Raw genomic sequence first — 24,655 nt, 5'->3', positions numbered from 1 at the left:
TCGGGTCGAGAATCAGGATTAACCGGTTTTATTGTCAAATTAACAATCCAATGCGATTGAACCGGTTTAATCCGACAATTCGAAAGACTTTGCGGTTCAATTTTTCACTGAAAACGCGGTTAAGTTTATTTCCTTTTATTTTTCAACACGCGGTTCGCTTTTTTTTTTAAATAAACATCGATTCCTTTACTGTAATGTAATGGTCTTCTTATTAAGATTAAAAACTAAAAAAAAATCCCTCAAATTGAAAAAGTTTTGAAACACAGAAAAGCGCTAGTTTCTTCGCTAATTCTCTCCGTTTCTTCTCTATGAGTGATTCAATCCTGGTTGGACTCCATATCTAGGGTTTCAGTCATCTGATTAGGTAAATCCTCCGTTTGATTTTTTTGTGTGTGTGTGGGTTTTATCCCTTTTCTTTGTTGTTTACTAGTTTTAATCTTATGAAGCTGCGACGCGACAAGCTCAGATTCAGGATCCCTAAAATTTTCTCTATTTTTTTTGTTTTTTTTTGTTTCGTTGGTTAGAATTTTGTGTGTATCCCTCGATTTCTACATGTTTATGTTTGCACTTGTAGGGTTTTCCGTTAGTGTGTAAGCTGCTGAGTTATCTGATTTTTTTTTTTGGTTTGTAGAAAATGTCACGAGCTGAGGAATTGTGGGAGAAGCTAGTAAATGCCGCGTTACAAAGAGACAGAGTAGGAGGAGTTGCCGGTGCTCAACAGGGAAGTATTGTTAACTATGTCCCTTCGTCACTCGCAAACAATAGAGACATAGATGCAATCCTGAGAGCTGCAGATGAGATCCAGGATGAGGATCCCAACATTGCTAGGATCTGTAAGTTTCTTTTATTTTCCCTGAGAGGGTTTAGCTTTTTCTTTCCTCTGTGCTATGTCAGTGTTTTGATCTTCTTGACAATTGTTTTACTGCAGTGTGTGAGCATGGTTACTCACTTGCACAAAATCTTGATCCTAATAGCGAGGGCAGAGGTGTTCTACAATTCAAAACTGGATTGATGTCAGTTATTAAGGTATGTTTCTCTTCTCTACAGTTCACTAAATATGTTTGTAGTGTCATTGTCAGCTTGTATTAGATGATCAATGTGCGGTAGATAATTTGGACTTTTCTGTTTTTTTTGGACTTGAATGCATTGCTTGTATATTATGATATCGACTTCGTTGGATTTTCTTAATGTGATTAACCGATGGTTTTTTCATCTAAATGCTTTGTACTCTCTTGATTGATTGTAGCAAAAATTAGCAAAAAGAGAGGTTGGGACCATAGACAGAAGTCAGGATATTCTCCGACTACAAGAATTCTACAGGTTGTACAGACAAAAGAACAATGTTGACAAGCTGAAGGAGGAGGAAAAGCAGCTTCGTGAGTCGGGGGCTTTCACTGACGAGTATGTACATAAATCATAATCGTTCAATTTTATGTTTTTACTATGGTTGCTGAACGCCAAACTTAACTCAGACATCTTAATTGCTGTCCTTACGGTTTCATATTGGCTTTCAGGCTGGAGCGGAAAACAGTAAAAAGGAAAAGAGTTTTTGCCACCCTTAAAGTTCTGGGAAGTGTGTTGGAGCAATTGGCAAAAGAGATTCCTGAAGAGGTGGTGTAGATTTCTTTGAACACCTCTCATTTCATTCTTACATTTGTTGACCTGAATAGGGGATTTGTGAGGATGAGAATGTAACTCCAAAACAAGTCGATGCAATTACATTCCTATTCAACTTACAAATACTTGTTTTGTACCTCTACAGCTTAAGCATGTTATTGACTCAGATGCTGCTATGAGTGAAGACACAATTGCTTATAACATTATTCCTCTTGATGCTCCTGTCACTACAAATGCCACTACGGCTTTCCCTGAGGTGAGTTATTTTCTATACTGTACTTTCATGCATGTTATGTAGCTTGTCTTGCTTGATGACAAAAAAATGTGAGCAGGTTCAAGCGGCAGTTGCAGCATTGAAGTATTTTCCAGGCTTGCCAAAATTGCCTGCAGATTTCCCCATTCCCGCCACAAGGAATGCTGATATGCTTGATTTTCTCCACTATATATTTGGGTTTCAGGTTTGTATATCCGAAAAGAGCTTATCCAGCTTCATATCGCACATGAAGGCTTTTTCTCTTTTCTTTGGTTTTCATTTTCTAATATATCAATTTTTATGACCTCAGAAAGACAGTGTCTCGAATCAGCGTGAACATATAGTTCTTCTTCTGGCTAATGAGCAATCCCGTCTTAATATTCCTGAAGAAACAGAACCCGTAAGTCCCAAAGTTATTTCAATTTCATATGATTATTTGCTGAAAAAGCTTGTGGATACGACGTTATCATTTGTGATCTTGGGTTTATGACTATAGCAAAAACTTCAAGTTTATGAAACTTAATATCAATTATTTTTGTGTTCATTCTAGAAACTTTATGCGTGGTAATTGTGCACTGCACATGTTCCAAGCTTGTCTGCCTCTTTATTTAGAAGGCAATGAGTTGAATTTTAAGATCTGGTGAAATTTTTTGTTCTCTTGTGCTCAGAAACTGGATGACGCTGCAGTGCATAAGGTGTTCTTGAAGTCCTTGGAAAACTACATTAAGTGGTGTGATTACCTCTGTATTCAACCTGCTTGGAGCAAGTAAATTATCCTCTCTCCCTTCTCTATTTTCCCTGCTACCAGATTACCACTCTTGCATACTCATTGCAAACATTTTGTAAGATGCAGTTTAGAAGCCATCAGTGGAGAGAAGAAACTGCTGTTCCTCTCTTTGTACTTCCTGATTTGGGGAGAAGCTGCCAACATACGGTTTCTTCCAGAATGTTTGTGCTACATATTTCACCATGTGAGTTTATGCTGACTGCTTATTTTCTCCTTATGTTAATGGGTTTCTAGTGTCCCTTCATTGCTGTTTTAAGATGAATGAAATCTCCTAACTACCTACCGCTCTGACTTGCTACTGTTTCATTTTTGTCACTAAATGTTGTTCGTTTGTCCTTTGTGCTCATGCCGATTATTTTCTACAGATGGTTAGAGAAATGGATGAGATCTTGCGCCAGCAGGTTGCTCGCCCAGCTGAGAGTTGTATGCCAGCCGAAAGTCATGGCTCTGATGATGGTGTATCATTCCTTGATCATGTCATTGCTCCGCTATATGGAGTGGTTTCAGCGGTATGTTTTCTGGAAGATTCTTTCACCCTAGACTTCATCGGATTTTCCCTCTCTCTGCTCTCTTCATGTTATATAAGAAGTATCTTCCGTGATGATACTTTGCTGCTTCGTAATAGACAAACGTAAACCGTGGACTGTAGCGCGAGAACATTTTTGCTTTTCATAGATGGAAAGACTTTGCCTAATCATCTCCGTTAGTAAACAGTAGTATGCAGACTAATGATTGAATTAGTTGATTGGATAGGCATGGATCTCTTGGTCAATAAATTTGTTGTGCCAACGGGCAATTTTATTTATTTGCCATTTGGTATTTCTTTATGGGTTTCGCTGCATTCACAATTCAAAATGTTGACATACGTTTCATATTCTGTATATTTGTTGATATAATCTTTGTTGGTTGCTAGTATTTTATTCCAATATCGTATCTCAAAACAGAATGCTGTTTTTATCGTGCTTTCTTATCTATAAATATTCATTTTGTAAATTGTGTTTTTGATTTTGATGTAATAATCATGCATAGACTTGTACTGTTATCTAATGGTGTATGTGCAGGAAGCTTTTAACAATGACAATGGCCGAGCACCTCATTCAGCTTGGAGAAACTATGATGATTTCAATGAATATTTTTGGTAAATACCTAATATCTTTGTCTTTTGGGTGAATTTTCATTGCCTCTGCTGGGTTGCTTACAATTTTTATTTTCAAGGTCGCTTCACTCCTTTGAGCTTGGTTGGCCGTGGCGTACCAGTTCATCTTTTTTTCAGAAACCTATCCCGAGAAAAAAGGTCTGCAATGCCCCTTGTATATTTTAATAAAGATTTTGTTTTCATATTGGTTTTGTTGCTTCTTTAATGCATGTAGCCATTCGTTTACCTTTGAGATGGCAATTTGAAAATGTCTATAAGTCAGCTCCTAGAGCATGTTTAAAAGTTGTATTGAAGTTAGATGACGTATGGTCTCGCTGTAGTACTCATTTACTTTCCTTGACGCTAAGTAGGTTCCCGGTTTTTTATTTGATTTTATTTAGAGAATTTGATGTTAGGTCCTTATCTTTATAGTTTAAAATCTAGATACAGCTTCCTCTTTTTTCCCATAGGTGTATCTGATGTTGAATATACTGGTTTTATCCTTGCAGTATGAGCTTAAAACCGGCAGGGCAAAACATCGAGGAAAAACTTCCTTTGTTGAGCACAGGACATTTTTGCATCTCTATCACAGTTTCCATCGGTTATGGATATTCCTTGCTATGATGTTTCAGGTTTGTAAGCCCGTCTCAGGGTTCCGTTTACTTGTTATGCTCTCTGTCGATATTCCTCAGAAGAATTTATAGTCAACGCCTATCCTTGGTAGCCTGCTTTTTTCTGGGACTGTTGTTTTATAGTTGTGAACTTGTGTTATCTGCTCAAGACAAATGGTTTAACCTGTTCTTGATATCTTTTTGGTATTATTACTTATATCTTATCGAAAAAAGGTTCTCCTACTAATACTCTGACAACATTCGTTACAGGCATTAGCCATTATTGCGTTCAATAAAGATGACCTTACTTCCAGCAAGACTTTACGTGAAATCCTCAGCCTGGGTCCAACTTTCGTAGTTATGAAGTTTTCTGAGAGTCAGTCTTGAACTCATTTTACTTTACTTTATCTTCATTTATTGTTATGAAGTAGTGAAGAATAAACATACGTTTAATGTTAATAGGTGTTCTGGATGTTATCATGATGTATGGTGCCTATTCCACAACAAGACGTCTGGCTGTTTCTCGCATTTTTCTTCGTTTCATTTGGTTTGGCGCTGCTTCCATCTTCATATCTTTCCTCTATGTGTATGTTAATATTCTTTTCTTTTACCTTCTTCAGCTCTCATTTTCTGTGTGCTATGTTCCTTTATTTTTGGCGTAACTTTTGCATTCTTTTGTTTGATACTTTTTTTGTGTGTCCAGGAGAGCACTTAAAGAACCAAATATTGACTCAGCGATATTTAAGATTTATGTGATCGTCATAGCCATCTATGGTGGTGTTCAGTTCTTTTTTAGCATCCTGATGCGTTTCCCAACTTGTCACAACATTGCTAATAAATGTGACCGGTGGCCTGTGATTCGATTCTTTAAGTGGATGCGCCAGGTTTGAACCTCATGTTTCTCTTTCGTTTGTAAAACTTGAAATTTCTAAATATCTTCTAATCTCTGATGCTTACTTGTTTCTTTCAGGAGAGACATTATGTTGGCCGTGGCATGTATGAAAGGACATCTGATTTTATAAAGTAGTTTCTTCACCTATTTTCATTTACTTATTTTTAGTTATCTGTTTTCTTTAGATTTCTAAGATAATCTATTCCAATAATCTTTAATGATTGTTAAACTGTATTTTTGGTACTGGTGTGGGAAAAGCAGCAGATATATTTGTTTAAATGATACCAACATACTTCTTTTCATATGGTATTTATGTTTTTTTTTTTAATTTGTAAAGAACTAACTGACCCCATCATACAACACAGGTACTTGCTATTTTGGCTTGTCGTTCTATCTGCAAAGTTTTCATTTGCGTACTTTCTTCAGGTTGGTATTTCTAGCTTAAAAATTGTAACATGTTGACAGTAGTACTGAAGATTGTGATTTTGTTTATGTATGTTACACGGATAAAATACTACCATATGTAGTGTTTCTTCTCTGTGTTAATCAAGAATCTTCTTTTATATTCAGTATAGATTCTAGCTCAAATTCTCCTGTGTACTCTTAGAGTTGGACGTAAATTTCTGCATGCAGGCATCAAATATATTTTTTTAACTGAAAGAATCATATTCATCTGACAATTTACGGATATTACTCTTTATTGTGATCTCTTGTAGTCACATCCTGAAGTAATTGTTCGATAAACATGGCAATATGCTTTGTCTGGCAGTTAAAGTGCGACTCGGATTACTTATTTTTCTCATGCTGATGAATTTGCAGATTGAGCCGCTCGTTGGCCCCACAAGGATTATAGTAAAGCAGAACAATATTCCGTACTCCTGGCATGATTTTGTATCAAGAAGTAAGTACGGAATTTGTAGTTTAAATTGACCATAGACCTGGCGTTTTTCAAGAACAATGCTTAATGGACTGTGATTGTGGTGTATTATGTTAGTCCTTTCTGGAATCGTACACCTATGCTTGTTTGCGGCATAGGATATCAAAACTGAACACAAAAAATATCAGCAAGGTCCAACTAGGGATGTTATTAGCTTTACTATTGGGTTTTGTGTGAATAAGTGTTCTGATAGTCTTGAATAAATCATTTTCCTTGAAACTTTTTTTGGTGTTCTAAGATTCTCACTCTGATATTTTTTTTTACCTGGATGCAGAAAACTACAATGCTTTGACTGTTGCCAGTTTATGGGCTCCCGTGGTGGCTGTAAGTTCAATGGACTTTACATGAGGGTTGGCACTTTTGTTGTTTTAGTTTTTGTCTGCAATCACTGAATCAAGTTGTTGTCTATGGAGAATCCCTTCAGTTTTAGGAGGATACTGTTTACAACTATTACACCAATTTTGGTGAAATTTATTGCGATTAGGATGAATGTTGCTGCTGGGGGTTCGCAGTTAAGTATTCCCTCTTGGTATTGTAACTTTGTCTTTCGTCTAACGCAGATATACCTTTTAGACATCCACATATTCTACACCATTGCCTCTGCTTTTTTGGGGTTCTTGCTTGGTGCAAGAGATCGTTTGGGAGAGGTAAGTGTGGTTACACTCCTCTTTGTCTTACAAATGTCAATGTTTAGGTATTTAAAACTGTTGGAACACTGTTTGTAAGAGGTTAGGTCCTTACGTTTCTTATGATTCCTTGCAATTTTCACAGATAAGATCTTTGGAAGCAATTCACAAACTCTTTGAGGAGTTTCCTGGGGCCTTTATGAGGGCTCTTCATGTTCCTCTTACCAATCGGTGAGGTTCCTTTTCATCTGCTACCTAAGAATATTTATCTTTGTTAAATATTAACATCTTCTTGTTTTCATATTCTTTCGCCTACCTAATTCAAAATCATGTGCAGGACGTCTAATCCTTCTCATCAGGTAGTGATGTTTTCCCCCTCTTCTCTTTTCTGTAGCTGTTGGCTTGTTTTACATTATATGAATCACTAATTAGTGTACATGAAAAATTTGTCCCCGCCGAGTCATGTTAGTTTTCTTCTCACTATTGTTGTTCATATTGCATGTGATTATCAATTCAAAGGCTGTGGATAAGAACAAAGTAGATGCAGCACACTTTGCTCCATTTTGGAACCAAATAATTAAAAGTCTACGAGAGGAAGATTACGTCACTGATTTGTAAGTGTTTTATGTTTTACAGTAATTATGCTGTGTGCGTAATTCTCTGAGCTTCTGCTATTATGTATTTTCGTTTCTACTCTTTTCCCTCATCTGGAATCGTTTTCAGTGAGATGGAGTTGCTCCTGATGCCCAAGAATTCTGGTAAGCTCCAGTTGGTTCAGTGGCCACTTTTTCTTCTTTCCAGCAAGGTGAGTTTGATACGTTACCTGCTTCTGTATTAAATTCGACGTTTTATTGTGTTATTTGGCTAGCCTCATTGCTTACAAAATCCATATGAGGACGTGCTAGTGACTACTATTATCTGATAATCTGTAGATATTATTGGCCAAAGAGATTGCTGCTGAGAGTAATTCACAAGAGGAGATTCTGGAGAGGATTGAAAGGGATGACTATATGAAGTATGCTGTTGAGGAAGTCTACTACACTCTCAAACTTGTCCTAACAGAAACTCTGGAAGCCGAAGGGAGGATGTGGTATTAATTTTTGGGCCCTAAAATGACTTGCAACGATTGTTGCTGGATGGACAGAGTGATGATATTTGTTGTGAATTTTGTAGGGTGGAGAGAATCTATGAAGATATCCAGGCCAGCTTAAAGGAGAGAAATATACATCATGATTTTCAGTTGAACAAACTCTCCCTGGTTATCACAAGAGTGACTGCGCTCTTGGGAATCCTGGTATTCGCATTGCCACTGCTATTTATTTCTCCGTCAGAAATGCCTTTATTTAGTGGCTCTTAATTATAAAAGTAGTAATTTTTATGATGCTGAAAGTAAGATTATTGCGAATTATAGGCGTCTTTACCTATTAGTGGGAGAAGGATGCCATAGTTTTATATATTTGATTTTAAATTGTACTCAATTGCATGGACAGAAAGAAAATGAAACAGAAGAGCATGCAAAAGGGGCCATCAAAGCACTTCAAGATCTCTATGATGTTATGCGGCTTGACATATTAACTTTTAATATGAGGTGCCTACACAGTTGATGATTTGGCTTTGTTTTATGCAACAATCCAGTCGTTCTTTTCTTTTCCTTATTTGATATGTTTTCAAAATTATGTTGCTCTGTGTAGGGGTCACTATGAGACATGGAACATGTTAACTCAAGCCTGGAATGAAGGTCGGCTTTTTACAAAATTGAAATGGCCTAAAGACCCTGAGCTGGTATGATGATCATTCTTGTTGTCAAGGCTATTAGTGCACTCAGTTAATTTTTTGTCAGTCTGATAATTGTCTTTGATTTGCAGAAAGCTCTCGTCAAAAGACTGTACTCTCTATTTACTATCAAAGATTCTGCAGCACATGTTCCTAGAAATCTTGAGGCCAGACGTAGATTGCAATTCTTCACCAATTCTCTTTTCATGGATGTGCCACCACCCAAGTCTGTCCGCAAGATGTTATCCTTCAGGTATTTCGTTATCCATACGTTTGTCATATTATCCCAGCAAGCTCTTCACAACCTTACTATCTTCTTTCGTGCTTTTTGTCAGTGTCTTCACTCCATACTATTCCGAGGTTGTGCTATACAGCATGGCTGAACTCACCAAGAGAAATGAGGATGGAATATCAATCTTGTTTTACCTACAGAAAATATATCCAGGTATATCAGCCTTGTGAGTTCCTTTAAAAGCTTAGTGACTTGTCAAGCTTGTTATGTTTCTTACTCAAAACGTTTTTTTTCTTAGTACTTGACTTGCTTCTCTATGCTCCTGTGCTTAATAGCGTTACCATTATAGATAGGTGCCTAAAATGTTTCTCATCGGTATTTAATATGTTGCAGATGAGTGGAAAAATTTTCTTGCACGCATAGGACGGGATGAAAATGCGTTAGAAGGTGATCTAGATAATGAACGAGATATTCTTGAACTTCGATTTTGGGCCTCTTACCGTGGACAAACGTTAGCTAGAACAGGTAAAGTAAACGAATCACTACACCTCTTTTCTTGGGGATACACTCTTCATTTCATGATCTCACATTGCAAATAATATTTGGTATCTCTATCAAGAAAGGGACCTTATTTTTCAGCTGTTCCCTTGCATATATTATTAATGTTTTTCTGTACTTGTTATCTGGCATTATACCTGCAGTTCGGGGGATGATGTATTATAGGAAAGCCCTCATGCTTCAGTCTTATCTAGAAAGAAAGGCTGGTAGAGGTAAGAGGCTAAGAGCTTTCTATAACTATCATTTTCTGGCCAAGTTTTTCTTAAGGCTATCTCACTATTACAGACGAGGAGTCCGCACTTTCTGGCAATGACGCAACAGATGCTGAAGGATTTGAGTTATCTCCTGAAGCAAGGGCCCAAGCAGATCTAAAGTTTACATATGTTGTCACATGCCAAATATATGGAAGACAGAAAGAAGATCAAAAGCCTGAAGCTGTTGACATTGCATTGCTAATGCAAAGGTAAGAACACACTTTTCTGGGTTCCTCTCTTGGTTAAGGAGATGTAGTTTTCTATCTCAGGTCTGGTGTTTCTGCTATCATTCTGCTTTATATATTGTATTATTGAGGTAATCTCTTTCATTCGATTGTAGAAATGAAGCTCTTCGCATTGCTTATATCGATGTTGTTGATACTCCAAAAGAGGGTAAATCTCATACGGAGTATTATTCAAAACTTGTGAAGGCCGACATCAGTGGAAAGGATAAGGTAAACTGTTATTATCTGTCAACCCAGTCACAAGACTAGTGCTCTTGTTTCCTTAATGTTTGAAACACTTGAACTTGCTTTAATCAATGGGTATATTGCACTGTAAAGGAACTTGTGTTTCTTCCCCCTTTTCCTCTTTGGTCTTTCATTTGTCATATGGAATAGCCGCTTTGTTCTTTCTTTATGCAGGAAATTTACTCCATTAAGTTGCCTGGGGACCCAAAACTTGGTGAAGGCAAACCTGAGAATCAAAATCACGCCATTGTATTTACTCGTGGAAATGCGATCCAAACTATTGATATGAATCAGGTTAATATGCAATTCTTCTTTCTTCTCTTGGCATCTTTTTGTTTTAACTGCTTTCTTTTGAGATATTGTGTGGGTTCATTATAGTTAAGTTTCTGTGGAAGTTCAATCAAGTAGATTAGAAATACATAGGCTTTGTAAAGATTAGTACGAATAACAGTTTGAAGTTAGATTTCCTCTTTTCGTACTAGAAAACCTAAGGCGTCACCACGTAGAATTTTACTTCAGTATCATCTGAAGCACATAAATCTTGAGTAGGAAGACTTCAATTTCTATTGCTAACGTAGAGAATGGTTCCTTACTGAAAAGCACATGCTGTTACATTTGAGTTTGGAGTTGGACATCTCATCACATGTGAATGTACCTGAGTCTTCTATCATGTGTACATGCGTGCTTGACTTTTGTTATGTTTCTATACGAGGGCTAATTGCATCCCCAACATCTAGCATCATGTTCTAATTTTTTTTTTCCTTATTTGTTAGGATAATTATTTTGAAGAAGCCTTGAAGATGAGAAATCTTTTGGAGGAATTCGATCGGGACCATGGAATTCGACCACCTACTATTCTTGGAGTTAGGGAACATGTCTTTACTGGCAGGTGTGACTCAGACATTCATATATCTACCTACTTATTTTATACCAGTACCTTACATAATTGTGTGTGCACAAATATGCAGTGTCTCCTCCTTAGCCTCTTTCATGTCCAATCAAGAAACCAGCTTTGTAACTCTAGGTCAACGAGTATTGGCGAAACCCTTAAAGTAAGCTACTACCAATTAGTTTTATCTTCCTTGAATTACTTAAACTCGGATGGAATCCTTATTCGATTATTTCTGAATTCTAGGATCCGCATGCATTATGGTCATCCAGATGTCTTTGACAGAGTTTTTCATATTACACGTGGTGGTATCAGCAAGGCCTCTCGGGTCATCAATATTAGTGAAGATATTTTTGCTGGTAAAGTCGATTCAATAATTGACATTTACATTCAGAATTTCACATTTCATCACTCATGCGTTTTTTACTGTCTTAAAACACCGAACAGTTCTGAACGTATGATGATATGGTTTTCAGGTTTCAATTCAACTCTACGTCAAGGGAATGTTACTCATCATGAATATATTCAGGTCCGTACTATTTAACTCTTTACAATTAAATTGATAAATATCTATCCATTAATTTCTACTTACAGGTGGGCAAAGGGCGAGATGTTGGGCTCAATCAAATAGCCCTCTTTGAAGGAAAGGTTGCTGGTGGGAATGGTGAACAGGTTCTTAGTCGGGATGTATACAGACTTGGACAGCTCCTGGATTTCTTCAGAATGATGTCATTCTACTTCACTACTGTGGGCTTCTATTTCTGTACAATGGTATGTCATTCTTCTACCATAGTTTTCAAGTTGACACCTGTAAATACTTAGCAGTCAACTCTAAAAAAGAAGTTTACGACAAGTCTCGTATTATTAATTTATGTTTTCCATTTTATTTGTGTCCCTTGTATCCGGAGCTGTTACTGATAAGTTCCAGGATATCATATTGATGCATTAACATTTACATGGACTTTTGCAGCTGACGGTCCTTACTGTGTATATTTTCTTGTATGGGAGGGCATATCTGGTAAGCATGGTTACGATGCATGTGCCATCTTCATAAATGATTATTGTATGACTTATTCTTGCATATTAATCCTGGGTGAAGGTCTTTATAACCCTACTTGTGTTTGAGTTTTATAGGCGCTTTCTGGAGTTGGAGCTACTATTCGTGAAAGAGCTATTCTTCTGGACGATACTGCACTTAGCGCCGCCCTGAATGCTCAGTTTCTGTTTCAGATTGGTGTCTTCACTGCTGTGCCAATGGTTTTGGGATTTATTTTGGAACAGGGTTTTCTCCAGGTACTGGTTCTCCACCATTTATTCATATCATAGTGTTCTGACTTAGCTTGTTCATCTACAATATAGTTTTATTGGCTTGTAAGTAGCTTTATGGTCACACATCCACATGTTTTCCTTATAATGTATTATTGCTAGTTTGGAATTTATCTCGTAACCCATCTTTCGTGGTGTAGGCATTGTCAGTTACAGCTAAGCACTGTATTCTGGATACAGGCTCTAGTGTTTTGAATTATCATATTCTTTTGTTCGATTATCTGAAAGCAGATCCTTACTTGATGCGGGCATATAGTTATTTGGTCAAAATTAATTTTATACTTTGTGTTTTGCAATAGAACTTATTTGTCTCCATCTTCCATTGTGTAGGCCATTGTGAGTTTCATAACAATGCAATTCCAGCTATGTACTGTCTTCTTCACATTTTCCCTTGGCACAAGAACCCATTATTTTGGACGGACAATTCTCCATGGTGGTGCAAGGGTATATGCTCATTCTCCGTTATTAAATCTCTCTATATCGTCTGGAATGTGATAAACAGTATTTTTTTACAGTACCAAGCCACTGGAAGAGGCTTCGTTGTCAAGCATATTAAATTTTCTGAAAACTACCGTCTTTATTCCAGAAGTCATTTTGTCAAAGGGTAATCTCCTCGTATACTCTTTAGCTTTATGTATATATATTTTAAATGTATACCTGTATTAGCCCTAGTAAAAGATGGAAAATTCATTGATATGCTCCCTTTTTTCTCTAGGATGGAGGTTATTCTCTTATTGGTTGTCTACCTTGCATATGGCAATGATGAAGCTGGTGCAGTTTCCTACATCCTTCTGACTGTTAGCAGCTGGTTTTTGGCTGTTTCTTGGCTGTTTGCTCCGTATCTGTTCAACCCTGCCGGATTCGAGTGGCAGAAGTAAGTGGTGTTATCTTATACATATCTTGTTGAGTAACATGTTCCCCCATTGAACAATTTTCTTCTCTCCTTTCAGAGTCGTGGAGGACTTCAAGGAATGGACAAATTGGCTCTTTTACCGAGGTGGAATTGGTGTGAAAGGAGCTGAAAGCTGGGAAGCTTGGTGGGAAGAAGAACTGGTAAGAACTAATGCTCTTCAGGCTGTAACAGTACACTTTTCAGAGATGTTTCAGGGATTTTTACTTGGCTGTCAACTAGTTTATCTACTTGATTTGGCATATAATAATTATATTTGTGCGTCAACAGTCTCACATTCGGACTTTGAGCGGGAGAATAATGGAGACTATCTTAAGTCTTCGATTCTTTATCTTCCAATATGGTATTGTCTACAAACTGGAGCTGCAAGGATCAGACACATCATTTGCGGTATAGCTTTTCCCTTCATTGACTACTTGATTTTGCATATCTTAGTTTGCTAGTGTTCCCCTTTGTTGACTAGTTGAAGAGTGGGAGAACTCATTTATGATTTTACAAGGGTTGCTCTATGATCTTTTCTATGAACGCAGCTGGTTAATAATATAACTTATCTATCTGCAGGTGTACGGTTGGTCATGGGTTGCATTTGCAATGAGTATAGTACTTTTCAAGGTCGGTTTATTACATCAGTATGCTTCGTTTTCCAATAACCTTAATCTTTAGACTGAATTGCATTACATGATCTGGGATATCTCCCTTGTTTTCTTTGGACATTGAAATAGGTTTTTACCTTCAGCCAGAAGATTTCTGTCAATTTCCAGCTTTTACTGAGGTTTATACAAGGTCTTTCCTTATTGGTGGCTCTAGCTGGCATAATCGTAGCGATTGTGCTCACAGACCTGTCAGTCGTAGACATATTTGCCTGCGTATTGGCTTTCATACCGACAGGATGGGGAATACTTTCTGTAAGAAATTCTTCTTTCTCACCTTAGATACTTTCATTTCTTTCTCGTCTTTGCAGAGTTGTAATGGTTACTGACATATCCTCTCTTGTTGTAGATTGCGTGTGCTTGGAAGCCAGTCATAAAGCGAATTGGAATGTGGAAGTCGATCCGTTCCCTCGCAAGACTCTACGATGCATTGATGGGAATGCTCATATTTCTTCCCGTTGCGCTCTGTGCTTGGTTCCCTTTTGTGTCAACCTTCCAAACACGTATGATGTTTAACCAAGCGTTCAGTCGTGGTCTGGAGATCTCTCTTATCCTCGCAGGAGACAATCCCAATTCCGGCCTTTAAAAATCTCTCATTAGATTTGCCTTTTGGAAGTGCTATTTATATGTTTATGGTTGTCATACATTTTGATTTGTGTTTAGTTTTGCGAGTGTAGTAGTAGAAATTGATGGGAGCCTGTCTGTAGTTTTAGGCATTTTCAAGACTTTTGTAAATTACCAAAAACCCACACCGCTAATCTCAGATCTAAGCGTAATTTATTGTTTTAAGTATTCCGTAAAATATTAGGAAAAGTGAACCAAACGGAATGCTAGTGAAATCTTTTATATTTCTTGTTATACGATAAAGTCGTCCGTTATTAATTATGACAAAAGAAACCACAATGAATAGTTATTATTTAGATATAATTGAAATGAAAATTCACTACATGCATTATGATAGACGGTGTGTTGTATTCTTGTATGTAAAAAACAACATACTATACTAGCTAGGCTGTGAGATTGTTTGCTATTAGAGAGCCTTGGACTATTTAAAAAAATTCTGCGAGATATGAAAAGCCCATTATTCTAAAGGCCCATCTAACAAAGTCGAGACCTAATTCCGAACGCTGAAAGGAATCGCTGGAGGAGGTAGAAGGTTCTAGTCGGAAGGTCTCTCAGAAGCCTACAAAAGGTTCCGTTGGGGAAGCAGAGCCTTTTTATTTACCAGAAAACTCCACAGAAATCGTTATTGGAAGCTTCTAATAAGCAGAGAGAGAGAGAGATGGCGGGAGACACAGGTAGGAGGAAAATAAAACTTATCTGCCCCTCGGTATCCAAGATTGTGGAGTGGGTTGCTTGGAACGACCAGAAACTAGACTTTAGAGCCATAGCCGCAGCGTTTGGGCTCGAACCATCGACGGTGAAGCTCAATGGTCACTTCATAAGCTCAGAGGTATTGACCTAATGGCCACTTGTGTGACGTGGCAGTCTTTGCTCGCTTTCTTCTCCGCTAAAGGCTTGTCTACTGGAAAACACGAAGCCGATGCTCTCCTCGTCCACGGCAAGCTCTCTAAACTCGGTACCAAAAGTAAGCTTCTTCCTTTGCTTCGACGATAAAATTTTCAATTCAAACTCTTATCTAAAATTATTATTTCTATCTCCTGTGTTCCCAGGAGCACACTCTGATCCTCAGGAGGACTTATTAACCTGCGATGATGATCTTGGTCTACTCAAAACGAAGAAGTTCAAACATAAGTGTTCAGGTATGAGGAGTTTTTGTCACACCATTGTAGTTTTAAGATTATGATGTGTCTTAGAGTTTAATCTGACTTTTCGGTTTCATCAGTTGGAGAATCTCTGAGCTCTGAATGTAACAAGAGAAAGCTATTATTGTCTGAAGATTCACACTCACACAAGAAACTAAAACTCAACATGGATGTTAGCTTTGGAGGGAGCGGTTCTAAAACGCCGTTGAAGTGCAGTTTCATTAGTGATGATGGTCTCAAGAGGAGAAGAGAAGATGATATGATTGCTTCTGCATCTTGTAAGAAGATTAGATGAGAAGGACAATGTAGAAATTGAGCATCCTGTGTATGTAATAGTTTTTTGTCTCTCAAGTATTTGACTAAACGAGAATGCAAAATTCTAATACAACTCTTAAGAGCAAATCTTACACGGTCCAAAATTACCTTGTCGATACACATGTGGTACACCTGGTTCTTTTTTTTCTTGTAAAGATTTGGTTAAGCCTACTTGTCCGTGGAAAAATATTGCCATGCTGCTGCAGCTCCTGCAACTAATATGATTTTGAAAATAAGTTTACTAGACAAGAACGAAGATTCAGCTGCAGGCGACTCTGATGATGGTGCTTCAATTGGTCTCCCTCTAATCTTGGCTGTCAATCTTGATAATAACTGCTTAAGTCCACCTCTTTTCTTTCCTGCTGGAGAAAACAGAACAATCATAAATCAGACATTAAAATCAAGGTTTTCTCCTTGACCCTCAATTTATCTCGAATCCTGGCCGCAGAGCATTTGGTGACTAACCTTGGCTTTTGAGAAACCTTTCTTCTTCACCGATTCGTCTACGTAGAACATTGAGCAATGATCCGAAATACAATGCGAAGATGGTGCATGTGATTGTGATTACATTGTAGGGCATGCTAAAATCAGGAGTTGTTAAAGGTACGAGCAATACTTCTGTGTAAGAGCGAACTAAGGATTTTTCCTGCAATAGACCAGAAGACAAATGAAATTATTGTAGTTGAATTAGGTAACAAAGGAAGATAAACTTTAATCCTTTTGAGTGTTATATTGGTTTTCTACCTTAAAACTTGATAATAAGGGTGATTTGCTGAGCTCTTCTTGGAAATCCAAACTAGCATGATGACTGGGGAAACTTATCAAAGCCGATGGAATGTCGAATCCTTGATTAGCATCAGGAGGATATTCATCTATATGTAGAAAACCCTGTTGAGATATTTTCAGACACAGATTAGTATACACACAGTATTGAGACACGCAAGATCAAATCTATTTGACGATCAGATTATGCTAGGTGAATTGGAAAGTATGGTGAACGAATGATCACCTTATCATATTCGATTGATATGGCAGCAGATTTCACTTCACATGGTAGTTCCAGCATCATCTCCAACATGCCAGATGACACCTTATCCGTAGATGGTGAAACATTGATCTTCTTTAAGACCTCACTGTCTGTCTTCTGTTGTTGGTCCACAAAGATTTGTAAGGTATGATAATAAACCTTAATATACCATGGGAAAATCTGGAAAATGTTTGCCTTTATTGTACAGCGTCCATCGGTGGTGAGATTTCTGCCGGATAACTTCTCCTGCGATTCTGTCGCTTTTAACAAGATGGCTATTGCACCCCTTTCGTTCCCACTTCCCATCAAAAACCGACTCGCGTGTAATGGAGCTTGTTCACATGACCACTTTGAGGGAAGTTTCCAAGTAAGGCCAAGATCAAATGGCTCGCTGTCACTAGATTTATCAATATCAAAGATAAAGAGCAAGCTGCTGCTTTCTCGAATAACCCTATCTGGCTTAAGGGACAAATCAAAATCTGAATTCATCCAGAGTTTGTGAGCTTCTATTTCTGTATCAACGTTCTTTGATTCGTGACCAAGACGACCCTCCAATTGAAGATACACATTACTTGACTTTGCAAGAACACAACTCCCAACTACTTTTCGCCCAAAGAGGGAGCTGAGGGACCAACTTGGCTGCATATTTGTTTCAACAGACGTAGTTTCAGGCTGAATAACAACAGTAAGAGTTTGCTCCAGCACTATGCCAGAACCCAATCCCTCTTGACCAGATTCAACGGTGGATAAATGCAACCTCTGAGAATGATAAAACCCTCTGTAAACAGAAGGCCTATTCATTAGTGCAGAGATGCCATCCTTGTCTCTACACGGAAGCAGCTTTAGCCATGGGGTCAAGTTCTCGGTACAAACAGCTTCACGTGGCAGTGAACCATACCTCAGCTTGTCTGAATTTGTCCCAAACCCCCAAGTAGGAGCAGCATACGAAGTTGAAGATTCTAGAAAGTTGATCGAAGCACAAAAAAGCCCTGACAGTGCGTGAGTTAAGTTCTTCCAAGAAATATCAACCTGAGACTGAGGAACATCAAACACAGCCCACAGCTCCACCCCAACAGGCTTGGCATTCATACTTGATAGAGGGTCAAATCCTCCCCAATGTTCATGGTTCCAACGACCCTGAGTAAAAGATAGCTCCATCTCCTTGACCCTAAATTTCTGAACCTGTTTCAGAATTCACATTTCAAAGATTATAGAAAACCAAAACACACTTGCACAAACTCAAATTCTACATCACTGCTACTCAAAATTAAGATGATTTGAAACAGTTGGTACAAAAATTTCAATTAGAATCTTCCAAGATAGCTAAGAAGAGAGCAAATTCGAGCCAACCTAATCACATCTAAAGCTGAAATCTCTGCTTCTAAGCAAACCAAATAAGAAAAAAATTCTCATCCCTAATTTCTAATCTGAGTTCGTATTATGATGAAAGAGGTGTTAATGTACCAACTGAGAGATAGCTTTAGGGAAGAGATGGTGATTGCGGCCATGGGAATTAGACGGAGGAGCTCGGTTCTCGAAATGGAAGTGAGCTAAAACTTTTCGATCAGGCAAAGGCTTCAACAGCAATTCCTCGCTGAATTCTTCACCTTCGTTCGATCCAAAAGCGATCGCAACCAAAAACGATTGCAAAAATAACAAAGGGATCCAAGATCGAACAAGGCAAGCCATAATCGGGATTCAGTGATAAAAAAAAACGCCGGAGTAGGTCACTGCGCGGATCGGGTCATTACAAAGTATTAACGCCTGAGCTCCGGCGAAGGAGTGAGATAACGAACGAAGACGACGACGACGTGAGAGTTGTGTTTAGTTCCTCCTCCTCAACATCATCAATTCATCATTATTTCAAAGCTTTTGGATCTGTAAGTTTTGGTTTAGTCTGGTTTTACTCTCGGTCGGTTTAGCTCGATTTTAGTTTTTAAAAGGGATTGTATGCGAGTGGGCTTCAAAGTTTTGGGCTTCGTCGAGCTTGCCAAACAAAGTCCATAACGATACATGAAACATTACAACTTGATATCAAGTCATCATCTTTGACTCTTTGTAATTAAGTTCACAAGGTTCATATTGAAACTTGAAATGACAGCCCCAGCTAAGATGTAATTATTACAATTAAGAATTTATTTCAAGATGAAATTTCTATATTGCTAATCAATTTTGTGTTTCTGTGATTTTTCTAATCGTTCGAACTGTTTAAAATTTGATTATTTTTGGCTAATTACAGTTACCAAAAAAAAAAAATACAATTGTTTTGTTGAAAGAATTAGATGGTTCCAAATTCTGAACTTGAACTATTTGAACTATATGAACTAGATGGAACCCTTCCTCTAAATAGTATAGTAAATTGGTATGAATATATTCATATCAATTCACATAACTATCAAGAAGAAGAGTTCCATACAATTCATATAGATCAATCTCATATTTTGAATAATCTAGTTCTTTGATCTAACAACCAATTTTTGACAAATAAGTGTTTTGACAGTACTGTTATTTATAATTAAGTTTAAGATTGTTTATTTTTGTAGTTGTCGATGTGGGATACAAAAAAAAAAAATATTTCTTCCGAGCCATTACTTAAAGATTGCTATAGATTCGTTACTGGACTTTTATTAGATTTGGATCTATTTTAGATGTATGCTATCTTGAAAATTAGTAAAACCAAATAACAAAAGAAAAAAAAATATTTTTTTTTTTGGGCCAGTACTTAACTATTGGTATAGATTCGTTATTAGACTTTTATTGGATTTGGGTATATTTGAGATGTATGCTATCTTGACAATTAGTAAAACCAATTACTTAACGATTGCTATAGATTCGTTATTGGATTTTTATTGGATTTGGTTCTATTTTAGATGTATGTTATCTTGAAAATTAGTAAAACCAAATAACAAAAAAAAGTAGTATCAACAAAATCACCATTTATGTTGTATTTATTATATACAAACAATAAATATTTTTTTCCTATAAATTGGCTCATATGAGCTGATTGAACTTTTATTGACAAAAAAAAATTAAATAAACAAATATTTTTCATGAGGTTATGTAAATTATTAAGAATCATGAGGAATACATGGTGAATATAGAAATTTTGGTGTATATAAACTATATAGTAATGATTTTGGACCAATATAAATTGAGATTTAAAAATCACAAAACGAATAACCAATATATTGTGAGATAATCATCAGACCAAGTTTTTTTTTATAAAAGAAAAGTAGCATACAAGGGAGAGAATAGAACCTGTTATAAAACATCCACAAAACTACAAAGCAGAAGGACACAAAACATTGTGGTTAGATATATCTCCACTGTCCAAGATTGGAAAAAAAGTACTAATTTACAAAACCAAAAACGTCACCAGTGTAACTCCTCGACTGCACGCATACACAGAAAACTATGGAGCGTACCATACTCAATATTAGTTTTTAACGATAATGACTATTTAATCGGGCAGATTCTTTTCCCATAATACCCCTAACGCCAACAATTAAAAAAAAAAAAAACAAAAAGCCGAAACCCGCCCACCACAATGATAATCTCCGCCACAACTCCACCACCCTGTGAACTAAACGATGACGTTTCTACTACTTCTGCTCTTCTGTTTTCTCTCGCCGGCAATCTTCTCTGCCGATTATATCCCTTCAACGTTGGACGGACCTTTCGTTCCCGTGACGGTGCCGTTGGACACTTCTCTCCGGGGAAAAGCCATCGATTTGCCTGACACTGATCCCCGCGTCCGCCGCCGTGTCACCGGTTTCGAGCCGGAGCAGATTTCTATCTCCCTCTCCTCCGATCACGATTCTATATGGGTCTCTTGGATCACAGGTTCATTTTATCACTTTCTCATTTACTGGAAAATTACGTTATCTTTTTTATTAATTACGTCATTTTTTTTTGGCTAATTACGTCAATTGTAATCCTCTTCAATTCAATTCTATATACTTTTTTTTTTTTTAACTCATCCTCTTAAAGAACTGTAGTAGTAGTGTTATGTAATAAATGCTAGTTATGTCTGACTCTGACATAAGAGGAAGAATCTTATCACCAACTCTTTTTAGTTACTTCAACTGAAAGTTAGAATCTTGTGACTCTGATGAAAGCTGATAACTTAGTTTATTATTTAATGAAGTAGTGTATGTGTTGTTTAAAAGGTGAGTTCCAAATCGGAAAGAACGTGAAGCCATTAAATCCGACAAGTATCAACAGTATTGTCCAATTCGGGACATTGAGGCACTCACTAAGTCATGAAGCCAAAGGACATTCACTTGTTTATAGTCAACTTTACCCTTTCGATGGTCTCCTTAACTATACGTCTGGAATCATACACCATGTTCGCATTACAGGTTCATCTCTTTTCTTTTCTCTTTTCTTCATTTTAGCTTATACATATATAGGGCCTGAAACTAAGTACTGTCTATTTACTATCACAGGGCTGAAACCAAGTACTGTCTATTACTATCGATGCGGAGATCCATCAAGATGGTCTATGAGTAAGATACGCCATTTCAGGACAATGCCGGTTTCTAGTCCCTCGAGTTATCCTGGTCGAATAGCGGTTGTGGGTGATCTTGGTCTCACTTACAACACAACGGATACAATTAGTCACTTGATTCATAATTCTCCGGATCTTGTTTTACTGATCGGCGATGTGAGTTACGCAAACTTGTATCTAACAAACGGGACTAGCTCANGCCGGAGCAGATTTCTATCTCCCTCTCCTCCGATCACGATTCTATATGGGTCTCTTGGATCACAGGTTCATTTTCTCACCTTCAATCACTTTCTCATTTACTGAAAAATTACGTTATCTTTTTTATTAATTACGTCATTTTTTTGGCTAATTACGTGATTAATAATCCTCTTCAATTCAATTCTATATACTTCTTTTTTTTTTTTTTTAACTCTTCCTCTTAAAGAACTGTAGTACTAGTGTTATGTAATAAATGCTAGTTATGTCTGACTCTGACATAAGAGGAAGAATCTTATCACCAACTCTTTTTAGTTACTTCAACTGAAAGTTAGAATCTTGTGACTCTGATGAAAGCTGATAACTTAGTTTATTATTTAATGAAGTAGTGTATGTGTTGTTTAAAAGGTGAGTTCCAAATCGGAAAGAACGTGAAGCCATTAAATCCGACAAGTATCAACAGTATTGTCCAATTCGGGACATTGAGGCACTCACTAAGTCATGAAGCCAAAGGACATTCACTTGTTTATAGTCAACTTTACCCTTTCGATGGTCTCCTTAACTATACGTCTGGAATCATACACCATGTTCGCATTACAGGTTCATCTCTTTTCTTTTCTCTTTTCTTCATTTTAGCTTATACATATATAGGGCCTGAAACTAAGTACTGTCTATTTACTATCACAGGGCTGAAACCAAGTACTGTCTATTACTATCGATGCGGAGATCCATCAAGATGGTCTATGAGTAAGATACGCCATTTCAGGACAATGCCGGTTTCTAGTCCCTCGAGTTATCCTGGTCGAATAGCGGTTGTGGGTGATCTTGGTCTCACTTACAACACAACGGATACAATTAGTCACTTGATTCATAATTCTCCGGATCTTGTTTTACTGATCGGCGATGTGAGTTACGCAAACTTGTATCTAACAAACGGGACTAGCTCAGATTGTTATTCTTGCTCTTTCCCTGAGACACCTATACATGAGACGTACCAGCCACGTTGGGACTATTGGGGTAGGTTTATGGAGGATCTGACTTCTAAAGTTCCTTTGATGGTGATTGAAGGGAACCATGAGATCGAATTGCAAGCCGAGAACAAGACCTTTGAAGCTTATAGTTCAAGATTCGCTTTCCCTTTTAAAGAAAGCGGCTCGTCTTCCACGCTCTATTATTCTTTTAACGCTGGTGGGATTCACTTCGTCATGCTCGGTGCCTACATTGCTTATGACAAATCAGGTTGATTATTCTTGAAACTATGACCTCTAAGTTAACATGTTTGCACTCTCTTTTAAAGTTGTATGTGTGTTTGCAGCGGAACAATATGAGTGGCTGAAGAAGGATTTGGCTAAAGTTGATAGATCGGTAACTCCATGGTTGGTAGCTTCTTGGCATCCACCTTGGTATAGTTCTTATACAGCGCATTATAGAGAAGCGGAATGCATGAAAGAAGCTTTGGAGGAACTACTTTATTCTTATGGTACCGACATTGTCTTCAACGGACATGTAAGTTCCGACCCAAGAAGCTGTCTTTTATCTCTTTGCCCTTTCGATGATTGGCCGTTTTGTTTTCTTGTGAATACTTTTGTTTCCAGGTTCATGCTTATGAACGGTCGAACAGAGTTTACAATTACGAACTAGACCTGTGTGGTCCAGTTTACATTGTGGTTGGTGATGGAGGTAACCGTGAAAAGATGGCGATTGAGCACGCCGATGAACCCGGTAAATGTCCTGAGCCTTTAACCACGCCGGATCCAGTCATGGGTGGGTTTTGCGCTCGGAACTTTACCCCGTCTGGTGAATTCTGTTGGGATCGGCAACCTGATTATAGTGCCATGAGAGAAAGCAGCTTTGGCCATGGAATCCTAGAGGTATTGGTTTAATTAACTCTTGAACGCATCAAAACAGAGGTTAACCTTGAGTCTAATTAAAAAAAGATATTAATCACTATGTAGATGAAGAACGATACATGGGCACTATGGACATGGTATAGGAATCAAGACTCGAACAGCGAAGTTGGAGATCAGATTTACATTGTGAGACAACCTGACCAATGTCCGCATCACAACCGCCTTGTTAACCATTGCTAAGCTCAAAGATTAAATAGAGATGGTCTAATAAAAGATTTGGGACTTCTTTGATGTAACAGTTTTTCCCAATTAAACAAGAAAAAGAAAGTTTCAAAGTTTCCCCATAAATAAACAAAAAGTTTGTATCTAAAAGATCTCAAGGAGGACGAAGCTGCTGCAAACAGGACAATGACCTTTCTGAGCCATAAGCTAGCTCTTTAGAACAGAGCTTACAAAACGTGTGACCACAAGGTGAGAAAGATGCGCCTTTGATTTTCACCATGCATGCGATGATACGCAGAAACTAACGTCGACACCGCACTCTCCTTCTCCTTCTCTCTGACCATCTCCTTCTGCTTCTTGAATCGAAACCGCTTCCCTCGTCGACATCTGCCTCTCTTCCACGAACATGACGATCGGATGACGTCGTCTAGTAACTTCTTCGCCATCACCGTGATCTCTAACGGAATAGTGCCGTGGTAACTGCGGTTTAAAGCTCCTAAACGGTGGTCCATGCCTCTCCCAAAAAGCTGATGTCAGACGAATCTTCCGGTGGTTTTTACTCGACCCGACCAGCAGAAGTTGGATAGACATTTTATGTTTTTTGCGCTTTTTAAGCATAAAAGATCATAAAAATATGACGGGCCTTTTAGCCTAAAATTTTAAAAGTTCATGTATTTAAATGACATATTAAAAAAGTTTATATTTTTCCCCCGTTTTGACGGAAGAACCAGACAGAAGAGTGAAACCCTAGTTTCATCAGATCAATAACGCCGAATCTGAGATCTGTCGTTGCACAGGTAAGAGATCGATCGAGAAATATGATTATTATTATAATTGTTTGTTATCTCCC

At 37.7% G+C, this 24,655-nt stretch overlaps 3 protein-coding genes and 1 pseudogene across 5 annotated transcripts; 3 read left to right on the top strand and 1 right to left on the bottom strand.

The window, feature by feature from the left end:
* On the top strand, positions 214 to 14,768 carry LOC104764426 (callose synthase 9). The gene is made up of 52 exons (XM_010487956.2): positions 214 to 364; positions 632 to 833; positions 929 to 1,026; positions 1,247 to 1,401; positions 1,515 to 1,611; positions 1,763 to 1,873; positions 1,950 to 2,075; positions 2,181 to 2,270; positions 2,539 to 2,636; positions 2,724 to 2,841; positions 3,023 to 3,166; positions 3,719 to 3,795; positions 3,873 to 3,951; positions 4,302 to 4,424; positions 4,674 to 4,779; positions 4,866 to 4,989; positions 5,107 to 5,287; positions 5,374 to 5,426; positions 5,661 to 5,721; positions 6,115 to 6,196; positions 6,507 to 6,556; positions 6,793 to 6,879; positions 7,004 to 7,089; positions 7,196 to 7,217; positions 7,378 to 7,472; positions 7,582 to 7,663; positions 7,791 to 7,948; positions 8,032 to 8,152; positions 8,349 to 8,446; positions 8,550 to 8,640; positions 8,724 to 8,884; positions 8,967 to 9,076; positions 9,257 to 9,388; positions 9,565 to 9,633; positions 9,707 to 9,884; positions 10,016 to 10,130; positions 10,320 to 10,439; positions 10,919 to 11,034; positions 11,114 to 11,197; positions 11,281 to 11,393; positions 11,511 to 11,563; positions 11,629 to 11,805; positions 12,005 to 12,052; positions 12,169 to 12,327; positions 12,691 to 12,804; positions 12,876 to 12,964; positions 13,076 to 13,234; positions 13,311 to 13,413; positions 13,541 to 13,660; positions 13,832 to 13,882; positions 13,993 to 14,175; positions 14,270 to 14,768. The coding sequence occupies exons 2-52, from the start codon at positions 635 to 637 to the stop codon at positions 14,504 to 14,506; spliced, it is 5,703 nt and encodes a 1,900-aa protein (XP_010486258.1). The 5' UTR covers positions 214 to 364; positions 632 to 634; the 3' UTR covers positions 14,507 to 14,768.
* LOC104764425 lies at positions 15,073 to 16,003 on the top strand (annotated as a pseudogene).
* On the bottom strand, positions 16,011 to 18,943 carry LOC104764423 (GPI transamidase component PIG-T). 2 transcript variants are annotated; one of them, XM_010487955.2, is made up of 5 exons: positions 18,493 to 18,943; positions 17,011 to 18,210; positions 16,746 to 16,889; positions 16,467 to 16,647; positions 16,011 to 16,360 (listed from the first exon to the last, which is right to left on the bottom strand). In XM_010487955.2, the coding sequence occupies exons 1-5, from the start codon at positions 18,715 to 18,717 to the stop codon at positions 16,170 to 16,172; spliced, it is 1,941 nt and encodes a 646-aa protein (XP_010486257.1). In that variant the 5' UTR covers positions 18,718 to 18,943; the 3' UTR covers positions 16,011 to 16,169. The 2 variants fall into 2 exon arrangements, with proteins under 2 accessions (XP_010486257.1, XP_010486256.1); XM_010487954.2 differs by having other exon boundaries at positions 16,011 to 16,363; positions 18,493 to 18,942.
* Positions 20,525 to 23,941, top strand: LOC104764422 (purple acid phosphatase 15). 2 transcript variants are annotated; one of them, XM_010487952.2, is made up of 7 exons: positions 20,525 to 20,816; positions 21,748 to 21,802; positions 22,142 to 22,333; positions 22,421 to 22,972; positions 23,049 to 23,239; positions 23,329 to 23,604; positions 23,689 to 23,941. In XM_010487952.2, exons 1-7 carry the CDS (start codon positions 20,619 to 20,621, stop codon positions 23,821 to 23,823), a joined length of 1,599 nt encoding a protein of 532 aa, XP_010486254.1. In that variant the 5' UTR covers positions 20,525 to 20,618; the 3' UTR covers positions 23,824 to 23,941. The 2 variants fall into 2 exon arrangements, with proteins under 2 accessions (XP_010486254.1, XP_010486255.1); XM_010487953.2 differs by lacking the exons at positions 21,748 to 21,802; positions 22,142 to 22,333 and adding an exon at positions 21,198 to 21,389 and having other exon boundaries at positions 20,525 to 20,871.

Source organism: Camelina sativa, chromosome 19, assembly GCF_000633955.1.
Source record: "Camelina sativa cultivar DH55 chromosome 19, Cs, whole genome shotgun sequence".
In the NCBI taxonomy this organism is placed as follows: domain Eukaryota; kingdom Viridiplantae; phylum Streptophyta; class Magnoliopsida; order Brassicales; family Brassicaceae; genus Camelina; species Camelina sativa.
Note: the sequence above shows the minus strand (reverse complement) of the source record. Positions and strands in the feature narration are given on the sequence as shown.

Coding starts and splice junctions, on each gene's coding strand:
- LOC104764426 (XM_010487956.2), top strand. CDS start 635: ATGTCACGAGCTGAGGAATTGTGGGAGAAGCTAGTAAATGCCGCGTTA. Junction 6,557..6,792: donor TATGGGCTCCCGTGGTGGCT/GTAAGTTCAATG, acceptor CGTCTAACGCAG/ATATACCTTTTAGACATCCA. Junction 8,447..8,549: donor ATATTAACTTTTAATATGAG/GTGCCTACACAG, acceptor TGCTCTGTGTAG/GGGTCACTATGAGACATGGA.
- LOC104764423 (XM_010487954.2), bottom strand. CDS start 18,717: ATGGCTTGCCTTGTTCGATCTTGGATCCCTTTGTTATTTTTGCAATCG. Junction 16,648..16,745: donor CCTTATTATCAAGTTTTAAG/GTAGAAAACCAA, acceptor GGTCTATTGCAG/GAAAAATCCTTAGTTCGCTC. Junction 16,364..16,466: donor AAGGTTTCTCAAAAGCCAAG/GTTAGTCACCAA, acceptor TGTTTTCTCCAG/CAGGAAAGAAAAGAGGTGGA.
- LOC104764422 (XM_010487952.2), top strand. CDS start 20,619: ATGACGTTTCTACTACTTCTGCTCTTCTGTTTTCTCTCGCCGGCAATC. Junction 21,803..22,141: donor ATGGGTCTCTTGGATCACAG/GTTCATTTTCTC, acceptor GTTGTTTAAAAG/GTGAGTTCCAAATCGGAAAG. Junction 23,240..23,328: donor ACATTGTCTTCAACGGACAT/GTAAGTTCCGAC, acceptor TTTTGTTTCCAG/GTTCATGCTTATGAACGGTC.